Source organism: Prionailurus bengalensis, chromosome E2, assembly GCF_016509475.1.
Source record: "Prionailurus bengalensis isolate Pbe53 chromosome E2, Fcat_Pben_1.1_paternal_pri, whole genome shotgun sequence".
Classification (NCBI taxonomy): Eukaryota; Metazoa; Chordata; class Mammalia; order Carnivora; family Felidae; genus Prionailurus; species Prionailurus bengalensis.
Window position 1 is genome coordinate 50,291,541 of NC_057352.1, and position 25,057 is coordinate 50,316,597.

Consider the following 25,057-nt stretch of genomic DNA (forward strand, 5'->3'; position numbering starts at 1 on the left):
CACGTTGTTCAAAGGTAAACTGTATTAGCCTCTGGAGTTGGGCATGAAGGCAAGTGGCAAGGAAATTTCACTGTCTCCTTTCTGAAAAAACTTAAGTGATGCAACTACGGGTCATTTTTACTTTCTTATTTGTAATTAAAAAAGCATACAACAATAAAAGCTTTTGTATCTCAAGAAAGAAAATGAAAGAAGAAAAACCATTTTTCACTTTCTAAACACAACGGCAGAGCTGAAAACAAAACAAATATTAATTAAAGAAAATGCAGAAACTGTATAGTACCTAGAAATCTCATGCAAGAGACTAACCTAATTAGGCCAAGAAAAACGTACAGCACTCAATCTACCAAATCAAGGAAAGCTTCGTGTTCCTTGTATGCAGCCAAAGAAGAACCATTTCCGCGGGGAGGGGGGCGGGGGTTCTGCCCTCTAGCGTACACTGAGAGAAGCGAAAGCAAATGAAACTATCAGTGCAACACATCAGCGTTTTATTAGTTAACCAAAATAGTTTCACTTCATTCCTAGAGCATCACAGTTTTCTCTTTGAATGAAGATGTCCACAACCTTGTTTCCAAATCAATTTCCAATGATCATACTTAATAAAACTCTGTGAACATAATAACTTCGGCTGTCTGTTCTTCCCTACACTCCCAGCAAAGCACCCAAAGCATTTTCCTGATAAAGGGTATAGGATATAGCAAAATAACGTTTTAAAAGTTTCTAACAAGTATAGACATCTGACTTTTAAACTTAAAAGATTACTGGGGGCGCCTGGGTGGCGCAGTCGGTTAAGCGTCCGACTTCAGCTCAGGTCACGATCTCGCGGTCCGTGATTTCGAGCCCCGCGTCAGGCTCTGGGCTGATGGCTCGGAGCCTGGAGCCTGCTTTGAATTCTGTGTCTCCCTCTCTCTCTGCCCCTCCCCCGTTCATGCTCTGTCTCTCTCTGTCCCAAAAATAAATAAAAACGTTGGGAGAAAAAAAAAAAAAAAGATTACTGAAGCTTGTTGAAACTGTGACTCGACACTAAGAGCAAAAGGAAGAAGACCACTCTGTAATAAAGTTCAAATCCCTAAGGATTTTCTAAGAACACTAGAATTTGTTCCACCCCAGGGTAAACTTGAAAACCGGTAGGGGCACCTCTTAGGTTCATAGTATTTGCTGTAGGTATTCTGTTCAAACTGACACAGGTTACCCCATCCCGGTAACCACAAATGAAAAATGTTCTTGCTTTGAAAGCTTTTCTATGTCTGAGATTGCTTTAGATGCTCACATTGGCTGGCACTTCACTGTTTGACCCAAATGGTCAAATATTCTACCATTCTCCCCAACCAAAAAACAAAAAACAAAAACCGAAACCAAAAAACTACTACTAGTCTCTCCATTCATAATTACTCCAGTTCTGAGAATAGCCTGGAATAATCTCTTCAAATCAAGAATGTGAATGACATAATCCTTAATAAATTCAAAATATTCCAACTACTTACGGGAAAATCTTTCAATAATTAATTTCACTTCAATGCCAACTCATTTACTCTATACCTGCAACACCTAGGGAGGTATATTGAAAAAGCAAGTTAAGAGTAAGTTACAACTGAATGAAGTTGAGTATTTAGCATCCACTGAAGGACATGAAGGTAAAAGTCCAGTGCAGAGTAGTCTTGCCCCAGTATAAAACACATCATTCTGGAGCTGACAAGTAAGTTAACAGCAGGACCACCAACACTGCCAGAATCAATCATTTCTACTGTCACACTAGGTCCCTGAAATATCATCTGAAAAGCTATTTCTAGCTAGCCCTACCCTGGAACAAATGACGGCCAGAAGAAATGCTCTGAACTGAGATCCCCTACCCGGCTCTCCTGGCAACGCCCTCACATCAGCTGCCTCCGATGGAGGACTGAGCACTCAATACGAACCAATGACAGAAGCGGCAATAACCATTACCCCAGCTGACTGATCGCATCTTGTCCACAGCTTCATTGTCTGCTGACAGATTATCAATGTACAAACACACCTGGAACTCGTTTTTAAAAACGTGCTGTCCCTGCAATCTCCTAAAATAGTAACAAGACTGAAATACAGTACAGGAAACCCAGATTAGCCATGGTTAATGGGGAAAAGGCCTACAGGGGAAAAGGGAGGAAAGAGTCATCCAATTTCCCTAAAAAAATTACAAAATTCAAAATAGCTTTCAAAGAGTCCCTCATCAGTTATAAAGCTGAAGAGATACTTCTTACCCCCCAAAAAGTCCAACCAGGTGTGTAAGAAAGAATGGTTGCATAACACAGTGGCTGAGAGCTCAGGCTCGGGTCTCAAATGGATCTGGACTGGGATCCTGGCTCTGCCATCCATTATCTACGAGATCTCCACAAGTTAACGGCACCTTCCTGGGCCTCAGTTCCCTGGTCTATGAAATGGGCACAGAGTTAGCACCCACCTCTTACTTAAAGTATTTGTGTAGATTAAATAATACATATAAAACACTTACCACTGTGCCTTAAATTTGGTAATTTGTCAATAGGAGCTATTTATCCTTTTAAAAAAAGGTAAGGAACACTTAACAGGCAGCATGAAAAGATAATACGTCTGATATTTAAACTAAAGAACTGGTCCCCAAAGGAAACTGACCTGGTCATTAAAGGGAAACGTGTCATCCCCGTTCCTGACTAGGGGAACCCAGCAGGTGACATAAATAATGAAGCAGCTGAGTCGGGACCAGGAAAGGACAAACCCCATCTATTCTGCTCCGGCTGACTGCTGCTGTAAGAAAAGAGGGAGGGCAATGGCACGACTTCTCGTTTCTCAAGAAAAGCCAGGAACACAGATTTTTATGTCAACTCTCCTGATTTTTAAATAATGGCCAAATAAAAACATCTACGGACAGACTTGGTCCACGAACTGCCAGTTTGTGAATGCCTGCCCTGGAATGGAGTCTCAAACTAGAAACTGAAGAAAAGCCCAGCAGTTATATAACCAAGGGACTTCAGCTCCCTAAAACAGCATGTCTCAAAGGGCACACTGTTGGCATTTTGGAAAAGAAAATTCTTCTCTGTACAAACTGTCCTAAGCACTGCAGATATTTAGTATTCCTGAACCCCACCCACTAAGTACCAGTGGTCTCCTCAAGTCTTGTGACAACCAAAATATCTCACCACACATTTCTGAACACCTCCTACTAGCAGCACCACAACCACTAAGAATAACAAAGTTAAATTCAAAAGTTAGTGGGAAGGTCAAGAACATCTATTTACAAACAGCAATAAAATAAGAACAGGGCCAGCCCTGAGTCTAAACTAAACTAAACTACAAATCCCAAATTATCATCAAACAGGAAATCTCACTAAGTAGAAAGCTTGGAGTTGGCTGTGGGAACAAATCAAAAGGCTTAAATCCCTCTCCCTACTTCTAGAATTAAGACAGAAGGAAACTGCCTCATTTTTTTTCTAGTCATCGCTTTAGTAGTATTACTGAACTTCACAGTTTTCCACTGATCTTGTTTCTAACAGCCGGAGCTTACGTACAGAACAGTTCATGCTTCAAAGAAATTACCGTGGAAGAAATCTGGGCGCCCACGGCACCCACCCTTCGGTAACATTCCTGGATTTTTCTCTTATTGCTCATTCTCCTATTCAAGAGCATGTCCAACCAACATGACCAAGCAATTCCACACCCAGATATATACCCAAGTGAAATAAAACCACATGTCCACACAAAAACCTGCACATGAATGTTCACAGACACGTTATTTTTATTAGCCAAAAAGTGGAAACAATTTTATGTCTATCAACTAATGAATGGATAAACAAAATGTGGTATATTCATACCATGGAGTACTACTCGACCATAAAAAGGAACACAGCACAGAAACATGAATGAAACTTGAAAACATTACACTAAGTCAAAGAAGCCAGACACAAAAGGGCAAATACTGTATGGCTCCAACTGTATAAAATATCCAAACAGGCAACCTAGACACACATAGATGGAGTGGTGGCTGCCGAGGTGTGTGGGAGAGAAATGGGAAGGGAGAGGGACTGCTTTTCTTTCCTGGGGTGATGGAAATTATCGTGGCTGCATAGTCTCGTGAGGGCACAACTCTGTGACCATGCTAAAAACCAGTGACGTGTAGAATTTAAACAGATGAGTAAATAAAAACAGCTTATAAAAGCGGTTTTTAAAAAGAAAAAGGGGCACCTGGGTGGCTCAGTCGGTTGAGTGTTCGACTTCAGTTCAGGTCATCATCTCAAGCCTTGTGACTTCAAGGCCCCATCAGGCTCTGTGTGGACAGCCCAGAGCCTGGAGCCTGCTTCGGAATCTGTGTCTCCCTCTCTCTCTGCCCCTCCCCTGCTCATGCTCTGTGTTTCTCTCTCTCTCTCTCTCTCTCTCTCTCTCTCTCTCTCTCTCAAATGTAAATAAACATTTAAAAATAAAAATAAATAAATAAATAAGGCACATCCAATTTTAAATCATTAAATTGACTAATACTGTTTGTTCTCCTAAAGACTAAACAATATCACAAACCATGTCTGCTGGAATACCCACTTTGTTCTAAGTATCTTAATTATTATTATAATAATTACAAATAAGCCCTTACTCATAATATTTACTCTTTCGAAACAAGCTGATTTTCCTCTTCTTGGAGTGGCCATTCTCTAGGCATTATTAGTAACCTCACTGTGTACCTCTGTCCACCAGGAACATGGGCACGTGCCCCCTGATCAGACATTTCACAAGGGCATCAAACCAGGAGGTAAAGTCAGATTTGTGAGGTAGCTGGTCGTTTTTATTGTTGTTGATATAAACACCTATGCAGTGAATAACTTGGAGGTCCTTTCTTCTCTGTTAGTGAAAACAACTGAAATCAGATCTAGCTTTGAAATGCTCAACATGAAAGCAATTCCTTTAAAAGTAAAAGGGCTTAAACACAGATGAACATAAGTCAGAGGTCTGATTGATCACTTCAAGAGATTCGGATAAAAATTAAAAACATTTCCACCTAATATTGTGGTTATGCCTACTTTTGGTTACTTTAAGTGAAATGTTCAATGCTCTCTACCAGAATACTATGTATTAAAAAATGTAAAAACTTAAAAGCCAACAAGGTCATGTTAATGTTAGCTCCTGTCCAAGAGGCTGGGAGAAGACGAGATCATCTGCTCAGGCAGGAAGAATGATGCATGGATTAAAGGCTCCTGGGGACCAACTGGTCAAACACACTGAACACGGACAAACCACAGGAACAGTCAGGAACAACTGTCTTCCCAGGTTTTTAGTCTGGGTCTTCTACCTTCAGCAGGACACTATGAGCAATTCTGACTCTTCTATCTCGGGGCAATCGTTGCCAAACTGGCACAATCCACGATGTCGAGGGAGACTTTCAATAGTAAGGTCTTTTTTTGTTTACTTGTTTGTTTTCTCAATAGTCTCAATAGAACAAGAAGACAAAACTATATGGGAAAACAATGTTTTTCACTCTTATGTTTTATTGCTTCAGGCCATTCCCAATCTATAAGGAGGCAACTAAATAGTAAGCCCTTAATAAAATAAGGTGATACCTTGCAGCTAGGATTATAAACCTGTACAAGTCTCAGAGCCCGCTAGCAACCTACTGCTGGAAGAGGTGAGTAATAAATGTTAGGGTTGAAAGCAAGTAGTAAATGTGGGGGTGAAGGCTGACCCAGCCAAATACCCATGAAAGCTGGATTCAAAGGTCATCAGTGCTGGAATGAGGGCTAGGGGGAGACTGGGGGTGCTGGCAGGAGGAGCGGAGGGCAAGAAATGGATCAAGAGGTTAGAACAATAGAACTGTGGAAATTTAGACACGCTAAGCAGAGTACTGGGCTTTCTACAACCAACTGTAGAGAACGCTTCTTATCATCTCTGATTCCTGCCTCTAATTAAAATTGGGTGTTTGGTTTACTTCATTCCCAAAGCACAAACTTTGGCTTTTTATAGCCCAAGCAGTGTGCTATTTTAAACATGTAGAGGAAATGCATTTTCAGTTACAAACATTTGCTCCTGTGAATCTGTTCTTACTTGCTAGCAAAGGATGTGAGACAGGATGTTTTACCCTCCTGCTCTGGTTTTCCTGTATTGCTTAAATCTGTTTAGAGAGAAGAAAAATAAACAAATAAAGTGTTTTTGTTGGACAAATCTATAAACTAAAGCAACTCCAAAAATGAAAATGAAAAACATCTGCAGAAAGTATTACAATAATTTTCTTTTAATCAACTGGATTATCCCTACAGATTCTTCTCCTGAAAAGACTTCCCATGCCAGGCACGCACAGCCGGCAGCAGATACTAATATCTGCACTGATAAAATGTGCCCACGTAGACCCTCCAGATCAGATGAATTCCTCTTGACCATCTTTTCCCAAGTACAATTACAACTGGAGAAGCTTTCTGAGATACATTTCAGGAAGATGATCATGCCAACCTTGAAGGCCATCTCCTGGATTTATTTAGAAATTCAAGGTGTACTACATCAGAATTAAATGTGTCCCCATTTTCACGTACAACTCTAAACACGTTGTTTACCCAGGCAGACGCACTCTTGTAATCTGTTACATTCCATTACAGCACTCAAAGAAACAGATTTTAATTAAATTTTACTTGACCCTTTCATAAGGGAGTCAGAAGTCTGTTCATCTAATGAAAAGCGTTTTACCTGTAGGCCCTTCCACATTCTGTCTGTACTTCTGTTCTCTGCCCCAGATGCTGTCATTTACGGACAGCCGGAGAGAGACCCTCTTCTTCAAACCTAGTCAGGCTCCTTTGAGCCCTCTCCTCAACGAGGCCTCAATCTCGGCTCCAATCTTTGTTGGGCTTGTATCTGAGCAATTTAGCCCAATTTCAGCAAGAATCCTGCTAGGCCAGCTTTAAGAGAATTCCCCACTCTTGGTATCTGATGAAGCTCTTCATTCCCCAGCCTTGATGTGTAAGCACTCGGCCTGCCTTCAGCAAGAATCCCGTTAGGTCGGCTTAGCGAGAATCTCCCTATCCCTGGTGTCTCTTAGTAATTCCATCCTCTGACACCCTCTCCACTGCCCTCATCCTGGCTCCCTGGCCATAAATTCCCAACTGTCTTTGCTGTACTGACAGCTGAGCCCAATCTCTCTACGTTACTGGGATAGTCTTGACACTTGCTGCAATAATCCTGAGTGAGTTTTCCTAACCATTTTAACAACTATCAGAATGGAATGCCCTGGTAAGAGATGGGAGAGAAGGAGGAGTGAGAGATCTAGGTATTTATGTCCCTGGCTTCCCCCTGGAGAATCCATTGCTCAAGTGAAGGTCTCAGCTCCCATCACGAGGCCCTCCCTGCCTCCAGTATCAAAACTGTTCCCCCTTTTGCCCCCTTTAGGTCTAGGGGAGGTAATGGAGCCTCATTCTTACTAGCCCCAGGCTCACCATACTATTCCATCCCTGTGGTTTTTCATCACTTTGTGAGTTATTAAACTCTCCTCAAAGCATCCTACTTTGACAATGCCATCTGTTTCCTGCTGGGTCTCCCTGATACAGATACCATTTCAGCAATTTATCCTTGAGAGCTATTAGCTCTTTCTAAGAAAGGAAGGCATAGATATAGAATGCTGTGAGATTTCCATGAGTGACTTAGTGACTTAAACAAGATGACCCTGTTAAGCTCCCACTTTCTCCCTCCTCTAGTTATCTTCGTAATTATAGTAACAGAGTGTTTTCTGAAACACACACAGTTTCCAAGGAGAATCTCTAAGCATCAATAGGGGATTATTTAAAGAAATACCAAGCGATTAGAAGTAAAAATTGTGCTAGGTGAAATGAACTATGCTAGGACGCTAAGGTACAAGAAACTTTGCATTTCTACCTGGTACTTGATCCACAGGTAACTTTTACAGTAACACTTAATAAATGCAAGAGACACCATTTACTAATACCAGACATAAGCCTGGTAACCCAAGTAAAACCTGCAGAAGACTGTCTATGTAACTTGGGAGTATCTGTCAATTCAGATTATAGATTCTGAAATCAGTTCAGTGGCCCATGACATTTTAAGTGACACTTATTATACACAATCATGTAAAACAGAAAATCAGAATTCACCATACGTCGTACAGGTAAATATTTCACCAAACTTTATTTCACTTTCTTACACACCTATATTTACAAGCATAGTATAGAGTACTGTAAAATGTATTCCTTACCGTGAGTGGCAGTCAATAGTCTGAAAGCTACTGGTCTGAAGAGAATCCCTTTCAAACAACTTAACAATTATAAGGCTAAAAACATGCTGTTTCAGCCTAGAGCCTCACATTTTTTGAAATCTCAACCCGTACTAAAAATATCATTTGTCACTCAGCATAGCTGCATCAATAACCAAAATAAAAATTTTATGAAACAATACTTACCATATAATACAGTATGATATTTTTTTATCCCATTTTCTTTCTTTCTTTCTTTCTTTCTTTCTTTCTTTCTTTCTTTCTTTCTTTCTTTCTTTCTTTCTTTCTTTCTTTTTTTTTTAAGTAGGCTCCTTACTGGGTGTGGAGCCCAATGCGGGGCTTGAACTCATGACCCTGAGAGATCAAAACCTGAGCTGAGATCAAGAGTCAATTGCTTAAATGACTAAGCCACCCAGGAGCCCCAGTTTCTTTTGAACAATGATTGCAAACCATAGCTTGAAAGCTACTGGCCTAAAATATTAACAGGGCCAGTGTGGAGAACTCTGCTCACATCACTCTGTTCACATCGTTTCCGCCGTGGTAGCAAGCTCTCAAATCCCTTTCCTTCTCAGGTTTCGGTGTAACTGCTACATGACTTCTGGTACCCACTCGCTCCAGTGGGAGAGAAACACATGGAATAAGGAGCAGATAAAGAGGCCGGGGCAGATGCGGACACGGCCTGGCCACGTCCTCGTGCTCACCATCACGGCACACCTGGAGAGCAGGATCTTCCTCAAGCACCTGAACTCACAGCCTGAGCGCGGCAGGCATGCAGAAGCAGCCCTGAGCCAGTGACAGGTGGAAGCCAGAGGGTAACTATTCCAGTCTCCTCACCCTCTTTGAGCTGTTCACCACCATCCTGAGATGCCTAGCAAAACCAAGTGAGTACCAGCCACTACCGGCAGTAACCTGCTAGAACATACATCCCGGCCAGGCTGCATTCTCAGCCTTTCCCACCTCCTTCCAGAAGCCCTGGAGTCACCTCTCACATCAATGACTCGTACTCAAACCTTTGTCTCAGGGTCTGCTTCTGGGTAAACGCAACCTAGATGAGCACACACCCGGTTACACAGCACTGTCTGGGGCCAGGGCTGCAAAGATGAGAAAGGACCGTCCTAGAAAAGCCCATAGTCTGATAAGAAAACCGACAATTTTTGTTTTTTAATGTAAAAACCCAGACAAAACTTTACCGTTCGTAGCGACGAGATAGGTAGGTATGTTTAGGGAGGGAAGGAAGAAGTGACAGACTGTGACCAAAGGGTCGGAGAAGCCCCTGGAAGTGACCTGTTCCACCTCAAACCCTCCAGGACACAGGCCTTCCCACAGAAGTCAGCGGCTGGCCAATGGGCACTGGCCCCGGGCCGGGATCCGCATTCCCGTGCCTGTATGCTAGCGCCCTGCCTTCTCATATTGGCCGTGATGCTTTACATCTTACATACGTGTTAAGAGGAAGGGAATTTTTATTTCCTCCAAAGGAAAACATTCAACTCTTCAGCTAAAAATAACTCAAGTAATATGGAAAATATGAAGAAAGAAAAATTATTAAGTTCCTGACAACGCGCTAAGAGAATTATTTGTAAATCAGCTTTGACCTTCCTATGTTCCTTTGAGGTCCTTGGGGGATGGGACCGAGTACTCTATCCCAATTTCCACTAGAAGTTCTAATAAACTGCTGATATTTTCATACAAAAATGATTTTTAAAAGTAAAGTCTACTACATGTTCAGCTCTGTGGTCAACACTGGAAATCAGCACTTTTTTCAGGCTGGAATCAAACGAGAAACCTAAGGCTAATTTTCCTTTGCATCTTCCATTTTGGCGACTATTTCAGGAAAGGCAAAGCGGCAGCAGAATTCCTGCTGTGGGGAAGCGAGTCCCACGAGCTAAAGGGGGTCCGTGTCCTGAAAGCCGCTTCGCCAGCCGCCAGGCGCACCTGAGGCCGAGAGCAGGACACTCACCCGGACCCCGCAGGGAGTGGCGGCACAGCTGCGGGGCCAGCCGCCTGTGGCTTTTCTTTCTCGTTTTGCTTGAAGAAAGATTTGGCTTCTTTAGATGTTGCATCCACTTCCTTAGTCACCCTGCAAGGAAGCAGATGTCAAGTTTACAAGAAGAATAAAAAGAGAGAAACAAAATCTAAGGGGAATAAATGACACTAAGAAAGGAAAACACCCACCGAGCTTACGATGAGTTTTGGCTACTGAGTGAGGTTTCTGATTCAAGTCCACTACAACAGTTCTAAAGAAAGGCATTTTTCCCTTACTAAGTGAACAACAACGAATGTACCTCATGTCCCTAAAATCCCCTCCATTACTTCTGCCAGAAGGCCACACGCTCCCGCAGTCACTGCTGACTCATAGCCCCTGTGGCTACCGACGTGATGGCTGAGAAGGCTCTGCCACTCACCTCACGTGGAGATGAGGACTCCTATTTAAAGGTCTAGTAAAAGTTGGATTAGGGAGATGGAATATTTGGGAGGAAAACACTACATTATTTCAAGAAGAGCAACAGTATAAACGATTGGAAATACTCCGCAGAATGCCCCTATTTTACAGCTAAAATAACTGAAAGATGAAACAAAATACCTTAAAACTGGCTAGATCAACACCCATTTGGGAGTGGAAAAAAGCTACAGGATTGAGAATCCTGTCCAATTTCAAACCTGGAAAAATGGTCCTCAACAAAACTGAGTCCTAAAAGGATCAAATAAGGTTATCTACACTGTCTGAAATCTCCGCTAAAGAGAGAAGTGTCTAATGCCTGCTCAGTCTTGCCAAGTCAATAAAAACATCTGAGGAATTTTGTTTAAATTCCAATCTATCTGTAGGAGGGCCCAAGATTAAGGTCATCGTACTCTAAATGTTCAACCAGGTCCTCCAGTAAACTGGCCACGAATAATGGCAGGTGAATCCAATAAATTCCATCTTTGCAGGAATGTAAACCTGTCTCTTCTCTCCTTCCATCCAGGCTTCTTGGGAGCAGAAGCAAGTTTTCTTATTGAGAGCCATCTCATTCCTGCATTCAGCGCGGTGACACCTACTCAAGCGGCACAGAGTAAGAGTTGGAGAGTTTTGTATTGAGAATCTTCACCGGGAAAGACTGGCAAGTTAATCTTGAGGGGTGACTTAAAGCAACACTACCTTCTGTTACTCTCCTGCCCACATTCTTGCGATGGCTCAGTATTACTCAGAGGATCAAATATAAATTGCCAAACCTCCCATTCAAGACCCTCCAAAATCTGGTCCTACCTTACTCTTTATCAGGCTTAATGGGTGTGTGTGTCTCTCTACTCTCCCAATGAACTTCTCAGTAATGAGAGTCAAGAGTCAAAAACAGGACGGAGAATTTATACCACAGATTAGATCATCATTCAGCAAATATACACTCCTTTCCTGTTAAGCAAGAAGAAACTTGTCTAACCCCCTGATGTTGAGCTTGGGCACACGCTTCAATGGTCAATGAGATGTCTGACAGGAAAGGTTTAACGTGTCTGTGCTCTTTCACTTGCCCCTTGAGTTCCCCATGTTTGGCCCCATAAGAAGAATACGCCTCAAGCTGGTCCAAGATGGCTGAAAGACACACACTGCAGATCTGAATCCAACAGGCAGCTTAGAGCCAAATCCAGATCAGCTGAACCCCAGATACTCAGAAACACACAGGCAACAAACAAACGCTTGTTGTATACCAGAGTTTTGGGGATGGTTTGTCACACAGCGTTTCTGTTGCAATGGCTGACACATTTACATTTCATGAGCAAGAAACAGGAAATCTAAGGAGTTAAGTCACTTTTCCAAGACTGTCCAGAGATTAAGCAGCAATGCTAGAGAAAACTCCATACTAGACTCTGTTTCTCAAAGATGGTTGCCACAACCCATTCTACATGCTCTTCCAAAACCCGACATCACCTCAACGAGAAGGGAAGTATAGGGCACCCCCTCCTTTTAATCAGGTGGGCCTTTGTGCTGCCAATTTACAGAGTTCGGTGGAGGTGGCACTACATGACTCCTGAGGCTAGCTGAGAAGATGACACAGCTCTTACCTGGCGCTCTCTCTTGAGAATGCAACCTCTAAACCTCAAGTTACCATGCAAGATGCCTGGCTCCTCTGGTCCACCACGCTACGCAGAACATACAGGAAGACCACACAGAAAGGGCCTGAAGAGCGTGCTCCGGTCCAGGCCTAAGACATGAGAACAAGGAAACTTTCGAGGTGGCTTCATATCCAGCCACTAACTACAACTGCTTGACACCCTGCGCGAGAGCTGCCTGAGCCCAGCTATCCTCCAGAACTATGAGAAATTACAATAAAACAATTGTTTTATGCCACTAAACTCTGAAGTAATTCCTTACACTGCTATACAGGCAACCAAAACAAACCCACACCCAAACCTAAACCTTAATGTAGAGTCCCAGGGTACTGGACTAAAAAGAGTTGCTTTGCATCTCCTTGCCCTGGGTAGAATCTGGGGGCAGACCTGAGACGGCTCATTAAGAACAAGTGGATACTCAGTACGCCTGGGTGGCTCACTCGGTAAAGCGTCTGACTTCCACTCAGGTCATGATCTCACGGCTCGTGGGTTCGAGCCCCATAGTGGGCTCTGTGCTGACAGCTCAGAGCCTGGAGCCTGCTTCGGATTCTGTGTCTCCCTCTCTCTCTGCCCTCCCCCCACTCATCTTCTCTTCCTCTCTCAAAAATAAACATTAAAAAAAATTTTTTTTAAGGAACAAGCAGATACTTGCACTTAGAAATGATGGTCTGAACACACACTTGATTCTCCACTCCCTACTACACAGTGGTAAATAAATTTACAAAGGGCAAAATTACACAAGGATACGATGAAAAGATGCAACAGAAAGAAGATGTCACTCAAATTTTCTAAAGGTAGAAAGTAAAGAAACAAGTAGAAATTGGCTTTGGTTTTTGTTTTCTCTGACCTAAGCCTATAGCCATACGGAACGGCGAACAAGCAAGCCGATTTGTACTACGCTATTCCAGAATGGCTCAGTAAATTGAAATACCAGGAACCTTTGAAGGGAGAAGGAGAGGAGCAGGGCTAACATGAGTTGCAAGTCTGTATCAGGAGCAACTAGATCCCAGACCCCCTTCTTGAACCTCATACCATATGCTGTCCCCCATCCAACCTGGCAAAACCCCATTACTCGCTGGAGAAATGAAAACCACAGAATTTCCAAACTCATTGGGCAGGGCTGAAGTCTCATTGTGAAAACAGGGTAATTAAATGAAAATCTATTTATTCACTCTTCCCTTACCACAGCAACCTCGAAAGCTCCACACGGCTGAGTTAGTTACAGGATGGAGGGCTGCCCACGTGGACTGGACTTGGCACCAGTAAGAAATATGCATATAGAGCTGACCCTCGAACAACATGGGGTCAGGAGCACCGACCCCCCACACACCTGAAAATATGCGTATAAGCTCTTACTTCCCCAAACTTAACTACTAATAGCCTACTGTTGGTAGGAGGCCTTACTGATAACATAAACGATTTCACACATTTTGTGTATTACACCATTTTCTTATAATAAAGTAAGCTAAAGAGAAAAAAAACATTACAAAAATCACACAAGAAAAAATACACACTGAAGCGGACCCACACTTCAAACCTGTGCTGTTCAAAGGGTCAACTGTACTGTGTTAAGCTGCTGAGTTTCTGGGTTTGTTTCCACAGCATAGCCTAGCATAGCTTCATGATTATTATCAACTGAATAGGAATTTCAGAAAAAGAGAAAATACGTTAGAGGTTGTTAACAAAAAAAGAAACTTTACTACTGACTTCCCACAGCAGAGCTGACATCGCAAATTTTAAGATCCACATCAAGGCACATCACTGTAAGATCTTAGAATGTGCACAATAACAGATGAAGATCAAGCGGTCCAAGCTATAAGGAAAGTAAAAGAAGCCTTTCTGCAAAGCATGTTTTGTTTTGTTCACTTGTTTTACCACAGCAGTGACAAAGCCCTTGCCGCGGCCGCCTAAAGCAATTTGGTCAACAGTTTCTGAAAAGCAACCTAGACCCTAGATCCAGGAGCTGTGTTAGGTATGGAACGTATAAATAAAAATATATACATAGTCTCTGCCCTTTAGGGGCTCACAGTCCATCAGGACAGCCAACCATGAAATAAATCATGACAACACAGGATATATAGTAAGTTCCACAAAGAAACCATGAAAAAAGCATAGCCTATGGGAGTATCTCTGTTAGTTTCTTAATGCCAAGGTCCTTTCCACAGTCACAAAGAAATGACATCTATAAACTGTTATGTTTCTCTCAGGGACTTTAGGAATCAACAAGAAAAAACATAAGCAGACTTTTACTCTTCATTGTTATGTCTGGAAGAAATCCATTTTTTTAAAAATTCTTTTTAATGTTTCTTTTTCTTTTTTTTTTTAAAGTCTTAATTATTTTATTTTATTTTTTTTAATTTTTTTTCAACATTTATTTATTTTTGGGACAGAGAGAGACAGAGCATGAACAGGGGAGGGGCAGAGAGAGAGGGAGACACAGAATCGGAAACAGGCTCCAGGCTCCGAGCCATCAGCCCAGAGCCCGATGCGGGGCTCGAACTCACGGACCGCGAGATCGTGACCTGGCTGAAGTCGGACGCTTAACCGACTGCACCACCCAGGCGCCCCTTTAATGTTTATTTTTCAAAGAGAGAGACAGAGCACAAATGGGGGAGGCGCAGAGAGAGGGAGACACAAGATCTGAAGCAGGCTCCAGGCTCCTAGATGTCAGCACAGAGCCTGACACGGGGCTCGAACTCGTGAATGGCGAGATCATGACCTGAGCCAAAGTCAGATGCTTAACTCACTAAGCCACCCAAGTGCCCCTGGAAGAAATCCATTTTTAATAATCAGTAAGAACTTCAGCTCTCAAAATATCTTCTTCAAGGAAGAGAACAGTTAGGGGTGCCTGGGTGGCTCAGTCAGTTAAGCATCCAATTCTGGGTCTCCCCTCAGGTCATGATCTCACAGAGGCCAAGCCCCTAACAGGCTCTACATTGACAGCCAGGGAGCCTGCTTGGGATTCTCTCTTTCTCTGCCCCTCCACAGCTCGCGTACACAAACTGTCTTAAAACAAATAAATAGGGGCACCTGGGTGGTTCAGTTAGTTAAGCGTCTGACTTCATCTCAGGTCATGATCTCATGGTTCGTGAGTTTGAGCCCCGTGTCAGGCTCTGTGCTAACAGCTCAGAGCCTGGAGCTTCAAATTCTGGGTCTCTCTCTCTCTCTCTCTCTCTCTCTCTCTCTCTGCCCCTCACCCACTCATGCTGTCTCTGTGTCTCAAAAATAAACATTAAAAAAAATTAAATAAACTTAAAAAAAAAAAAAAAGGACAACAGTTAAATTATAGACCACTTCAAATATACAAGAGGGAACCCTGACAGGAAACACCCACTATTAGCAATAGTCAGTTCAAGCGTTATCAGCAGAAATGTCATTTTAACTTCATTTCACTTCCTCAGAACTTCCTAAAAAGTCTTTATTTAGGCAGAAACTTTCCATGACTGGCCTTTTCCAAAAGGTGAATCATTTGGGAAAGTCTGAGCTAACTGGCTCAGCTGGTTATGTGATACAGAAGAATAAAAACTACTATTTTCCTGGGGTGCCTGGGTGGCTGAGTCAGTTAAATGTCCGACTTCCGCTCAGGTCATGATCTCGAGACTTGTTCAGTTCGAGCCCCACATCAAGCTCTGTGCTACAGCTCAGAGCCTGAAGCATGCTTCAGAATGAATGAATGAATCAATCTCTCTCTCTCTCTCTGTCACTCTCTCTCACTCTGCCTCCCCCACTGGTGCTTTGCCTCTCTCTCAAAAATAAATAAATAAACATTAAAAAACAAACAAATAATTTTTCCTCATTCCTAAAGGATTACAAGCTACACATTTTTCAAGGGCAAAGAAAACAAAACAAAAAGATAAAAATCCAAAGCTTAATCATTAAGACATAATTAAACATAAAAAACTAACTTTGTGCCAACACTACCTTATGCTTATACTTATAAATTCTTACAGTCATCACTAGCTCTTTCTCACATTTCTTAGATGCAGTAATGCTCTTAACTTGATACAAAGGGAAAAAGAAAAAGCAGAATAATGACATCAAGGGATTAAAAGATATGCTCAAATCCATATGTCAGGTTTGCATCTGGCTGTCAATTATAATTCAGGCCTCCCAAATTCCTATGTGAGGACTTCTGACAATACCTAAATTTTAAGTATAAATAATCTAAGTAAAAAAAAATCCTGCCAAATGCCAATTATTAACAGGGTTTTATTTTCTTTAGGAGGAAGGAGTTATAGAGAACGTTTGCTTGTCCCATTACGTATCTCTGCAATACACATTTTTTAAGTAAAAAATGTACATTACTTCTGAATATGAAATGTATACATGAGAATGTATACATTTGTAGGGGTAAAAAAAAGGTGCTTCCCTGAGCAATTTCTTTGTTTCTTTTTTTTTTAAAAGACATCATGCTGCCCTCTTCTGACAAATGATAGAAATAGCAGATTCCCAAATACCTATCCAGTACTTAAAATTCCCATCCCTTTGCTTTACAAAATGAAATAGGAAATTTGTGTCATTAATATAAATACTAATACATTCACAAAACTTATTTGATCAGAAAATTTAATGATTTCTCATAACAACAGTTATTTACCAGCTTTTCTTACTCTCTGTGTAGGGCTGATCATAAAGCTGTAAATCTTTCCTGGCTACCCTATATGACACATGGGAAATAATACAAGCCAAGAAAGAGTTCTAAAACTTTTTATATATTCCTAATGGTGTATCAAACACTTTCTGCATTATTTTGTACGATTTCCAAACCATTAAAGGCTTACTGTCAGTGTTCTGCTACCCTCTACTGGAAAACTCTATATATAGTTTCCAGTGTGATTTCTGGCAGCAAAATAACATTACTAATTCACATCATCAAGAACTATCTAATGGATCCCAAAATGATTGATTATCAGGGAAATGAGTGTCTTTACAATGGAGAATTCTGATAGATATTGCCTAAGTGGTCTAACTTACTGTTATTGATGTACTAGGAAGAAAAACATCACCTAGCATTTTTGTCTAGGTGACGAATATGAAGCCTATCATGAGTAAACTATGCAAAATTCCAAACTAAGGACCATCCCGCAAAACAGATGGACTCTTAAAAACATACAATTGCTGGGGCGCCTGGGTAGCTCAGTCAGTTAAGCGTCTGGCATCCACTCAGGTCATGATCTCACAGTTCGTGAGTTTGAGCTCTGTATCGGGCTCTGTGCTGACAGCTCAGAGCGTGGAGCCTGCCTTAGATTCTGTGTTCCCCTCTCTCTCTGCCCTCCCCGGCTTGAGCTCTGTTTGTCACTCACAAAAATAAACAAACATGGGGCGCCTGGGTGGCGCAGTCGGTTAAGTGTCCGACTTCAGCCAGGTCACGATCTCGCAGTCCGTGAGTTCGAGCCCCACGTCAGGCTCTGGGCTGATGGCTCAGAGCCTGGAGCCTGTTTCCGATTCTGTGTCTCCCTCTCTCTCTGCCCCTCCCCCGTTCATGCTCTGTCTCTCTCTGTCCCAAAAATAAATAAACGTTGAAAATAAAATAAAATAAAAAATAAAAAAAATAAACAAACATTAAAAAACAAAAACAAAAAAACATACAATCGACCCTTGAAAAAGCAGCAGTTAGGGGGGTGTTGCTACCTGCCCACCACATAGTCCAAAATCCACGTGTAACTTTTGACTGCCCCCAACTTAACCATTAAAAGGCTACTGTTAACTAGACACCTCACTGATAACATAAACAACACACACTTTGCATATGTATTACATACTGTATTCTTACAATAAACTAAGCTAGAGAAAAGAAAATGTTACTAAGAAAATCATAAGGAAAATACATTTATGGTACTGTGCTGTACTTAGTGGAAACAAAAATCTACTTACAAATAGACCCATGTAGTTCAAACCTGTGTTGTCCAAGGGTCAACTCTATATACCAGTGTCACGAAATACTTAAATAAAAGGCTTAAAAAAAGGGCTTAACAAGAAAAGACTAAAAAGACTAAATGCAGAGTGTAATCCTGGATTAGATATTGGACTTGAACAAGAAATACAGCTATAAAAGAATTTATCATTGGAAAAACTGGTAAAAAACTTGAGTAGTATTGCATATAGAGCTACTTAAAATGTGGGCTACAAAACTAATTGTTATTGGTCCAATACAAGATGGGTACAGAAAATGTAAGTATTTGAAAATTTGTTTAGCAATCTGACAATGTCACAATATTCAAGACACGACTAGTGGACTCAATGAATACAGAACAATTTGGATACTGTCAAACTCGCAAGGTGGTCACATGTGACATCAGTGTATTAGTCACACACAGTGCAACGCTATCATGCGTGTGATAGTTTAGGGTTATTTTATCAAAACCCCAAAATGTGATAAAACATAAGCATTTATTTTTATAAATTATTTTTACAATCATTCTAATTGTTAACCAAGTGTGACTTTTTAAATTTATAGTTTAAAATTAAATTAAGACGGGGCCCCTGGATGGCTCAGTCAGTTAAGCATCCAACTTTGGCTCAGGTCTTGATCTCACAGTTCGTGGGTTCAAGGCCCACTTCGGGCTCTGTGCTGACAGCTCAGAGCCTGGAGTCTGCTTCAGATTTTTTTGTCTCCCTCTCTCTCTGCCCCTCCCCCCACTCAGGCTTTCTCTTTCTCTGAAAAATGAATAAACCTTAAAAAAAATTTTTTTAAATAATTAAATTAAGAAAGTAAAATCAATATTATTTTCTTAATCCTAATGTAGTGATGGCAAAACAAGCCTCCCTGGGTATTTCTCTAAAGAAAACAAAGCTTTTCTGAGTGCAGCAGTAGTAAACCACGTGATGATGGAAGCAATTCCAAAGAAACAAGGCCAATCGAAGGTCAAACTGCTTTTACTTTATGAGCACTCATACACGGAGTTTGGTTTTTGATCATATAGTGCTAAAACCATAGTGAGCTCTTTGCAGATGTTTTGGCTAATGAGGCAACGAATTCATCAAAACTTCATTGGTATTTATATACAAATCATAAATCCAAAATCAAAAGAATTCTTTGAAAGAAAGAGTACTGACCTAAAAAGCCAATAGAAACAGGTGCCAAATTCCATACATTAACGTTAATTAGTGTATTGTAGTCCTCCAAGAAAGAAGCACTTTTGGTTAACTAAAGAAGAATGAGCCACGGCCAAGACATCAGTCAGACTTTATGGAAGATGTCTGCTTGGAAAGCTTGGTGAATCTGTGATAAAGAAGGTGATTCAAGTACAACTTTCCAATAACACCACGGCTTGAAGGCTTCAAGATCTAGCTTATGATAGTGAGAATGATAATAAAGTTAGCAAAATGTTTTTTCAATGCATTTGAAGAATGCCAGGTTATTATTAACATGAAAATTATGATACATGTGTGATTTAAACATGAGGGTGATGCAAAGGATTCTTTTATCAGTTTCTGGTTGACAAACATTAACTGACACCAATCTGTATAATAAAACTAAGATTGCACTGTTAACAATGTGATTTGGATTTTAAGTGTATCGAAGAGTATGTTCTAATGGCACAGCTGCAAGACAGGAGAACAGATCAGATTAAGGAGCTTGTGCTAGAACATAAAATTAACACACTGCTTCCTTCACCGAGAAAAATCCTGCCACCAGAACAAACAACTCCACTGTTCTTAGTACAGCAGTAAAAATTGTAAATTATGTAAGGCTAATGCACTACATTTTTTCAATGCCTGTCTTTATATGTGTTAAGCTGAAAGCTGACCGGAAATGTACATATGTTATATCGCATGCTGAGGTACAATGGTTATGAAAGAGAAAAATGCTGTTGACAAGATGAGCTTCAGAATAAACTTAGTGTCTTTAAAAGAAAAACACCAGTTGGCCTCCAATTTTAAAGATCTCAATCAGACAGTATAACTTGGCTTATTTGTCTGACCTTTTGTATTTTTAATAATCTTGGTACTTCCATGCAAGGAAATGATTCAACATGATTTCAGTAGCAAATAAATTATAAATAAAAACGAAAGCCAGAAGCCTGGAAGAACAGAGTTTCTACAGATTAACATGTCTCACTGAAAGTTCTGAATTCCATTTTCTGTCAAAAGAATAGCCAGACACAGGGAATTCATGCATGCAGAATTCCTGTTTTCCACTGAAATATAACTTAAATTTAATTATAACCTGACAGGACAAATTGTTGGAATCGGCTACTGATGAAGCATTAAAGATAAACTTTGAAAATACAGTATCACTGCCTTCATTCCGTATAAAAGTAAAAATACAAATCTTGAACTTAACTGAAATAGTTTTAAAATCTGTATTTCCATCCTCACGAGAATATCTGTGAGATGGGTTTATGATGAGGATTATTAAGAAAAAGAAAGAAAGACAGGGCGCCTGGATGGCTCAGTCGGTTAAGTGTCCAACTTCGGCTCAGGCCAGATCTCACAGTATGTGGGTTCAAAACTTGCGTCGGGCTCTATGCTGACAGCTCAGAGCCTAGAGTCTGCTTCGGATTCTGTGTCTCCCTCTCTCTCTGCTCCTACCCCACTCACGCTGTCTCTCTCTCTCTCAAAAATAAACATAGGGGCGCCTGGGTGGCGCAGTCGGTAAAAGCGTCCGACTTCAGTCAGGTCACGATCTCGCAGTCCGTGAGTTCGAGCCCCGCGTCAGGCTCTGGGCTGATGGCTTGGAGCCTGTTTCCGATTCTGTGTCTCCCTCTCTCTCTGCCCCTCCCCCGTTCATGCTCTGTCTCTCTCTGTCCCAAAAATAAATTAAAAACGTTGAAAAAAAAAATTTTTTTAAAATAAATAAAAATAAAAAAATAAACATAAAAAAAAACCCCACAGAAGTTACATATCCATTATCCTCCAGTAGTGCGAACATGTATCCATCATAGACACAATAAATTAACAAAGAAATGAGCTATTTTGTCACATTAAAAACTAAAAATTAATATATACAAGTATGTATTCAAGGTGTGCATCTAGATGTGAAGTATTGAGAACTGATATTTTACTCCTGGCTTTTTGTTTTGTTTTTATTATAGAATAATGTAAACGTATAAACAGAACAGTGATTCCCTGTACTAATTATTTATACTCCCACCTTCAATAAACAGCATGCAGAACTATATAAATCTCTTCCTATTCCTATCTGATGTTCATTTAGACTATATTTATTGAAATGTATATTTGTATCTGTTGAATCTCATTGTTAAAAATTTGGGCTTGTATTTTCTATATCTTTTAAATTTATTTTTCTAGCAATTCCTTTTTATTGTGTTTTATAAGAGTATTGGTCTGCAGCAAGTTGAAAATTGTAAATCAGCATCCTTCACCACAGATTTAGATAATAATGTGCATTAATGTGAAATTTAGTGGATGTAACAGTTATGTTATACCATGAAGAAGAACGCCCGCGTTCTTAGGAAACTGTGCAGACATATTTAAGAGTGAAGCATCATGATGACTACAAGCAATTCTCAAATGGTTCAGCCAAAACAAAAAGACAATAATACAGATCTAGATGATGGAGACAGAGGCCACACATTAACAAGTGGTGAATGTGTATAATAGGTATACGGGTACTCATTGTAATACGAATTCTTGTAGCATAATGCTATGTGAAATCTTTCAGAAGAAGTTGGGGAAAAATATTTTTAAAAAAATAAAAAGTTCTGCTCCACACAATTTATAAAACTAATAATGCCAAATTCTTTTTTCCAATATGAATTTTGGGGAGAAAATGGGAGAAATGACTCTTGCGAAAAATGACTCAGCCAAAGTCACAAGGCATGGCAATAAGTGGAACCAAATACTTAACTCTTTTTTTTTTTTTCCTCTCAGACACTTCACAGTACCTGCAACTACATCATGTTCCCTGATAATTCATGGAACCACCACTTTCCTGGAGTGGAAAACAAAACTCTTCCAAAATATTATGATGACAGAGTAGAATGAGGCCAGATGTCTAACACCAGTCAGAAAGATGCTCATTTTTAAACAAACTAGTTTCAAAGTCTGTAACGGTCACCTTACCTGACTTCTTCACCAGCAAAATCAAACACCTTGGTGATTTTAACTTTTTCAGTTTCTTTAGGTTTCTCCAGCTCTTCTGCTCTGACCAACAATTTACTTGAACCCGTCCCTTCAGTCTTCCCTCCACTCTATGAAAAAGGTAAGAGATACCATCACAGTTTCACATAAGGATGAAACCTAAAAGAACCATCCCAACATGCTATTTTGGGCTATTCTGAAATGTTTCACCTCCAAACTGAAGACCTACTGGAAATGTATTTGATTAGAAAGGCTTGCTTTTTCTACCATAGGGAATGCTTTGCTTTTTGCTTAGAATTCTTTTTAAAAGGCATCCGGTCACGGGGTGCCTGGGTGGCTCAGTCGGTTGAGCGTTCAACTTCAGCTCATGATCTCACAGTTTGTGAGCTGAAGCCCCGCAATGGGCTCTGTGCTGTCAGCTTGGAGCCTGCTTTGGATTCTGTGTCTCCCTCTCTCTCTGCCCCTCCCCCACTTGCAGTTTGCCTCTCTCAATCTCTCAAAAATAAATAAATGGAAAAAAGGCATCTGGTCTGACTTCTGCTGTAAGCAGCAAATCTCAGTTTGGAAATAAAAGTCTATCCGGGGAACTTAGGGTATTTCCGGAAAGTCTACACCTCGTTTGGCTATCGACTTACTTTAACTTGTGTATTTGGGGGCACTTTTGGCTTTGGTCCTACATCGTTGAGGAAGCTGGCCCAGAGCTCATCCTCCTTCTTCCTCCTCGCGTCGTCTGAGCCAATGTCCTTTTCCTGCTCCGCAGCTGCATCTCCGTCCTCACTGCTACTTCCCTCGGAGTCCTGGTTGGCGTCCTCCTCGTCCTCTTCTGCTAATGAGAGGCCACCTTGTTTTCTCTTCCTAAATCACCAACAGTCACGAGGAAAAGGAAAGACAAGACAGATAATGTGAAATTATTTCAGCTATCCCCTCCTCGATTCCAAACATACTGTTGCAAATCCGAGAAAACTTTAAAATCTGAGGACTACTGATTAACACCCCACCACCCCCCTGGGGAAGGCAGGGGAGGTAAGCTGAGATTCTGTGGAAGGAAAGAATTGAGCTCATACAGTTAGCAATTTCCCCAAACACTGAGACTCAAAATATAGTGATTTACTTCTAAATCAGGACCAGCTATTTTCACGAAGAAAACACCCAAAATCACCTCACAGAATCAATCTGTCCAGGAAGTGTGTTCCAAGAACATATACTCCAATTGGAGAACATGTTCTATTGAGGAGAGCATCAAATTTATTGGCACTGTTTCTTCCTAGAGTTCTCAGGAGGTAAAAAAAAAAAAAAAAAAAAAAAAAAAAAAAAAAAAAAAATCCATGTTTTTTCCCACTTTCTGAAAATATGAAAGCTGGCATACAGAAAAACTCAAGGACCAGAGAACTGGGCCCAAAACCTAAAAGAGTGAATTGCTTCTTAGACTATTCTGACTTCAATTTTCATTATGAAAATTCTTTTTTCCTTTTTTATAAATGATAATCTACTTTTTTGCTTCAATGCCCAAAAAGATATAAATACTAATCAAAGAGAGATAAAAGATTTCTATGGAAGATTCTCTTATCTGAGCTAAATAGCCTGTCAAAATTTTCATAATTTGGTGGTGGCGGGGGTGTAATTCAGTAGCAGGCCTATGGAATGCAATTTGCTAATATTTATTAAAAATTTTTTTTACTGTACAAACCCTGGATCAAACGATTCTACTTCCACAGATCTGTTTCACAGATATACTTGTACCTGTACAAAAAGACGTAACAAAGAATACTCACTGCAGTCTTGTTTGCTGTAGGAAAGACAAGGTATAACCTAAATGCCCTTCAATAAGGGAATGCTTAAAACAAGGTGTAACCACCTAATGTAACACTATGCAGTCACTAAAAAGAAGGTATAGCTAACTGTACTGCTGTGCTATCACCTGCAAGATGTGAGACAGTGAAAACAAGAAACCATACACAGAGGATGCCACTCTTTGTTTTGTGGGGTCTTTTGTGTTAATCCTAAATGTCACCAAATGTTTCCCTTGGAAAGACAAAGATAAGAAACCCTGGTAGTAAGAACTCATCAGACCAATCCCAGCCATCAGGAAAGCTGTGACAACAGCCCCTGACTTCCGAGGGCCTTGAGGGCAGCATCACCTGGATGGAATGCTCTGAGCCTTTCTTTTTTTCCCTTTGGTTTTCTGTGTCTGCTCTTCACCATCCACTTCATCTTCCTTCACTAATTCATTTACATCATCTTCACTATACTCTCCACCTGAAATCACACACATAACAGGGTGGTCAGACACATCAAGACAAGACATTTTCATTAAAAATAAAGTCTAGTAGTTTCCTCTGTTCTTGGTCTAACTAAAATATCATTTCCTTAGGGAAGTCTTCCCTATTCTAGGCTTCCAGATCATCCATATTTCCCTCCATAAGTCAACCTGCTTATATTCGATGTTTGCAATATCTATTATGCTCTCCACACCATGAGGACACAGATCTGGTTTGTTATGTCTTTGCTGAATTAATGAATGAATGAATGAATGAATGGAAATTCCAATTCTACTACTGTACTGTTCAAAGAAGAAATTACTGTTCCCACCACAACTTGGGTATCTTTCAAAAGTAATCAAAAGAGGGGCACCTGGGTGGCTCAGTAGGTTAAGCGTCTGACTTCAGCTCAGGTCATCTCACAGTTAGTGGATTCGAGCCCCATGTTGGGCTCTGTGCTGACAGCTCA

At 40.8% G+C, this 25,057-nt stretch overlaps 1 protein-coding gene across 4 annotated transcripts in view; it reads right to left on the bottom strand.

Moving 5' to 3' along the window:
* The window catches only part of CFDP1 (craniofacial development protein 1), a 124,104-nt gene that overhangs the window by 89,468 nt on the left and 9,579 nt on the right, over positions 1-25,057 (bottom strand). For all 4 annotated transcript variants that reach the window (XM_043599701.1, XM_043599703.1, XM_043599702.1 and 1 more), the window contains 4 exons: positions 24,469-24,586; positions 22,966-23,185; positions 22,313-22,440; positions 10,158-10,277 (listed from right to left, as the gene is read on the bottom strand). In XM_043599701.1, the coding sequence (XP_043455636.1) occupies positions 10,158-10,277; positions 22,313-22,440; positions 22,966-23,185; positions 24,469-24,586 (586 nt within the window). The remainder of the gene's footprint in view (positions 1-10,157; positions 10,278-22,312; positions 22,441-22,965; positions 23,186-24,468; positions 24,587-25,057) is intronic.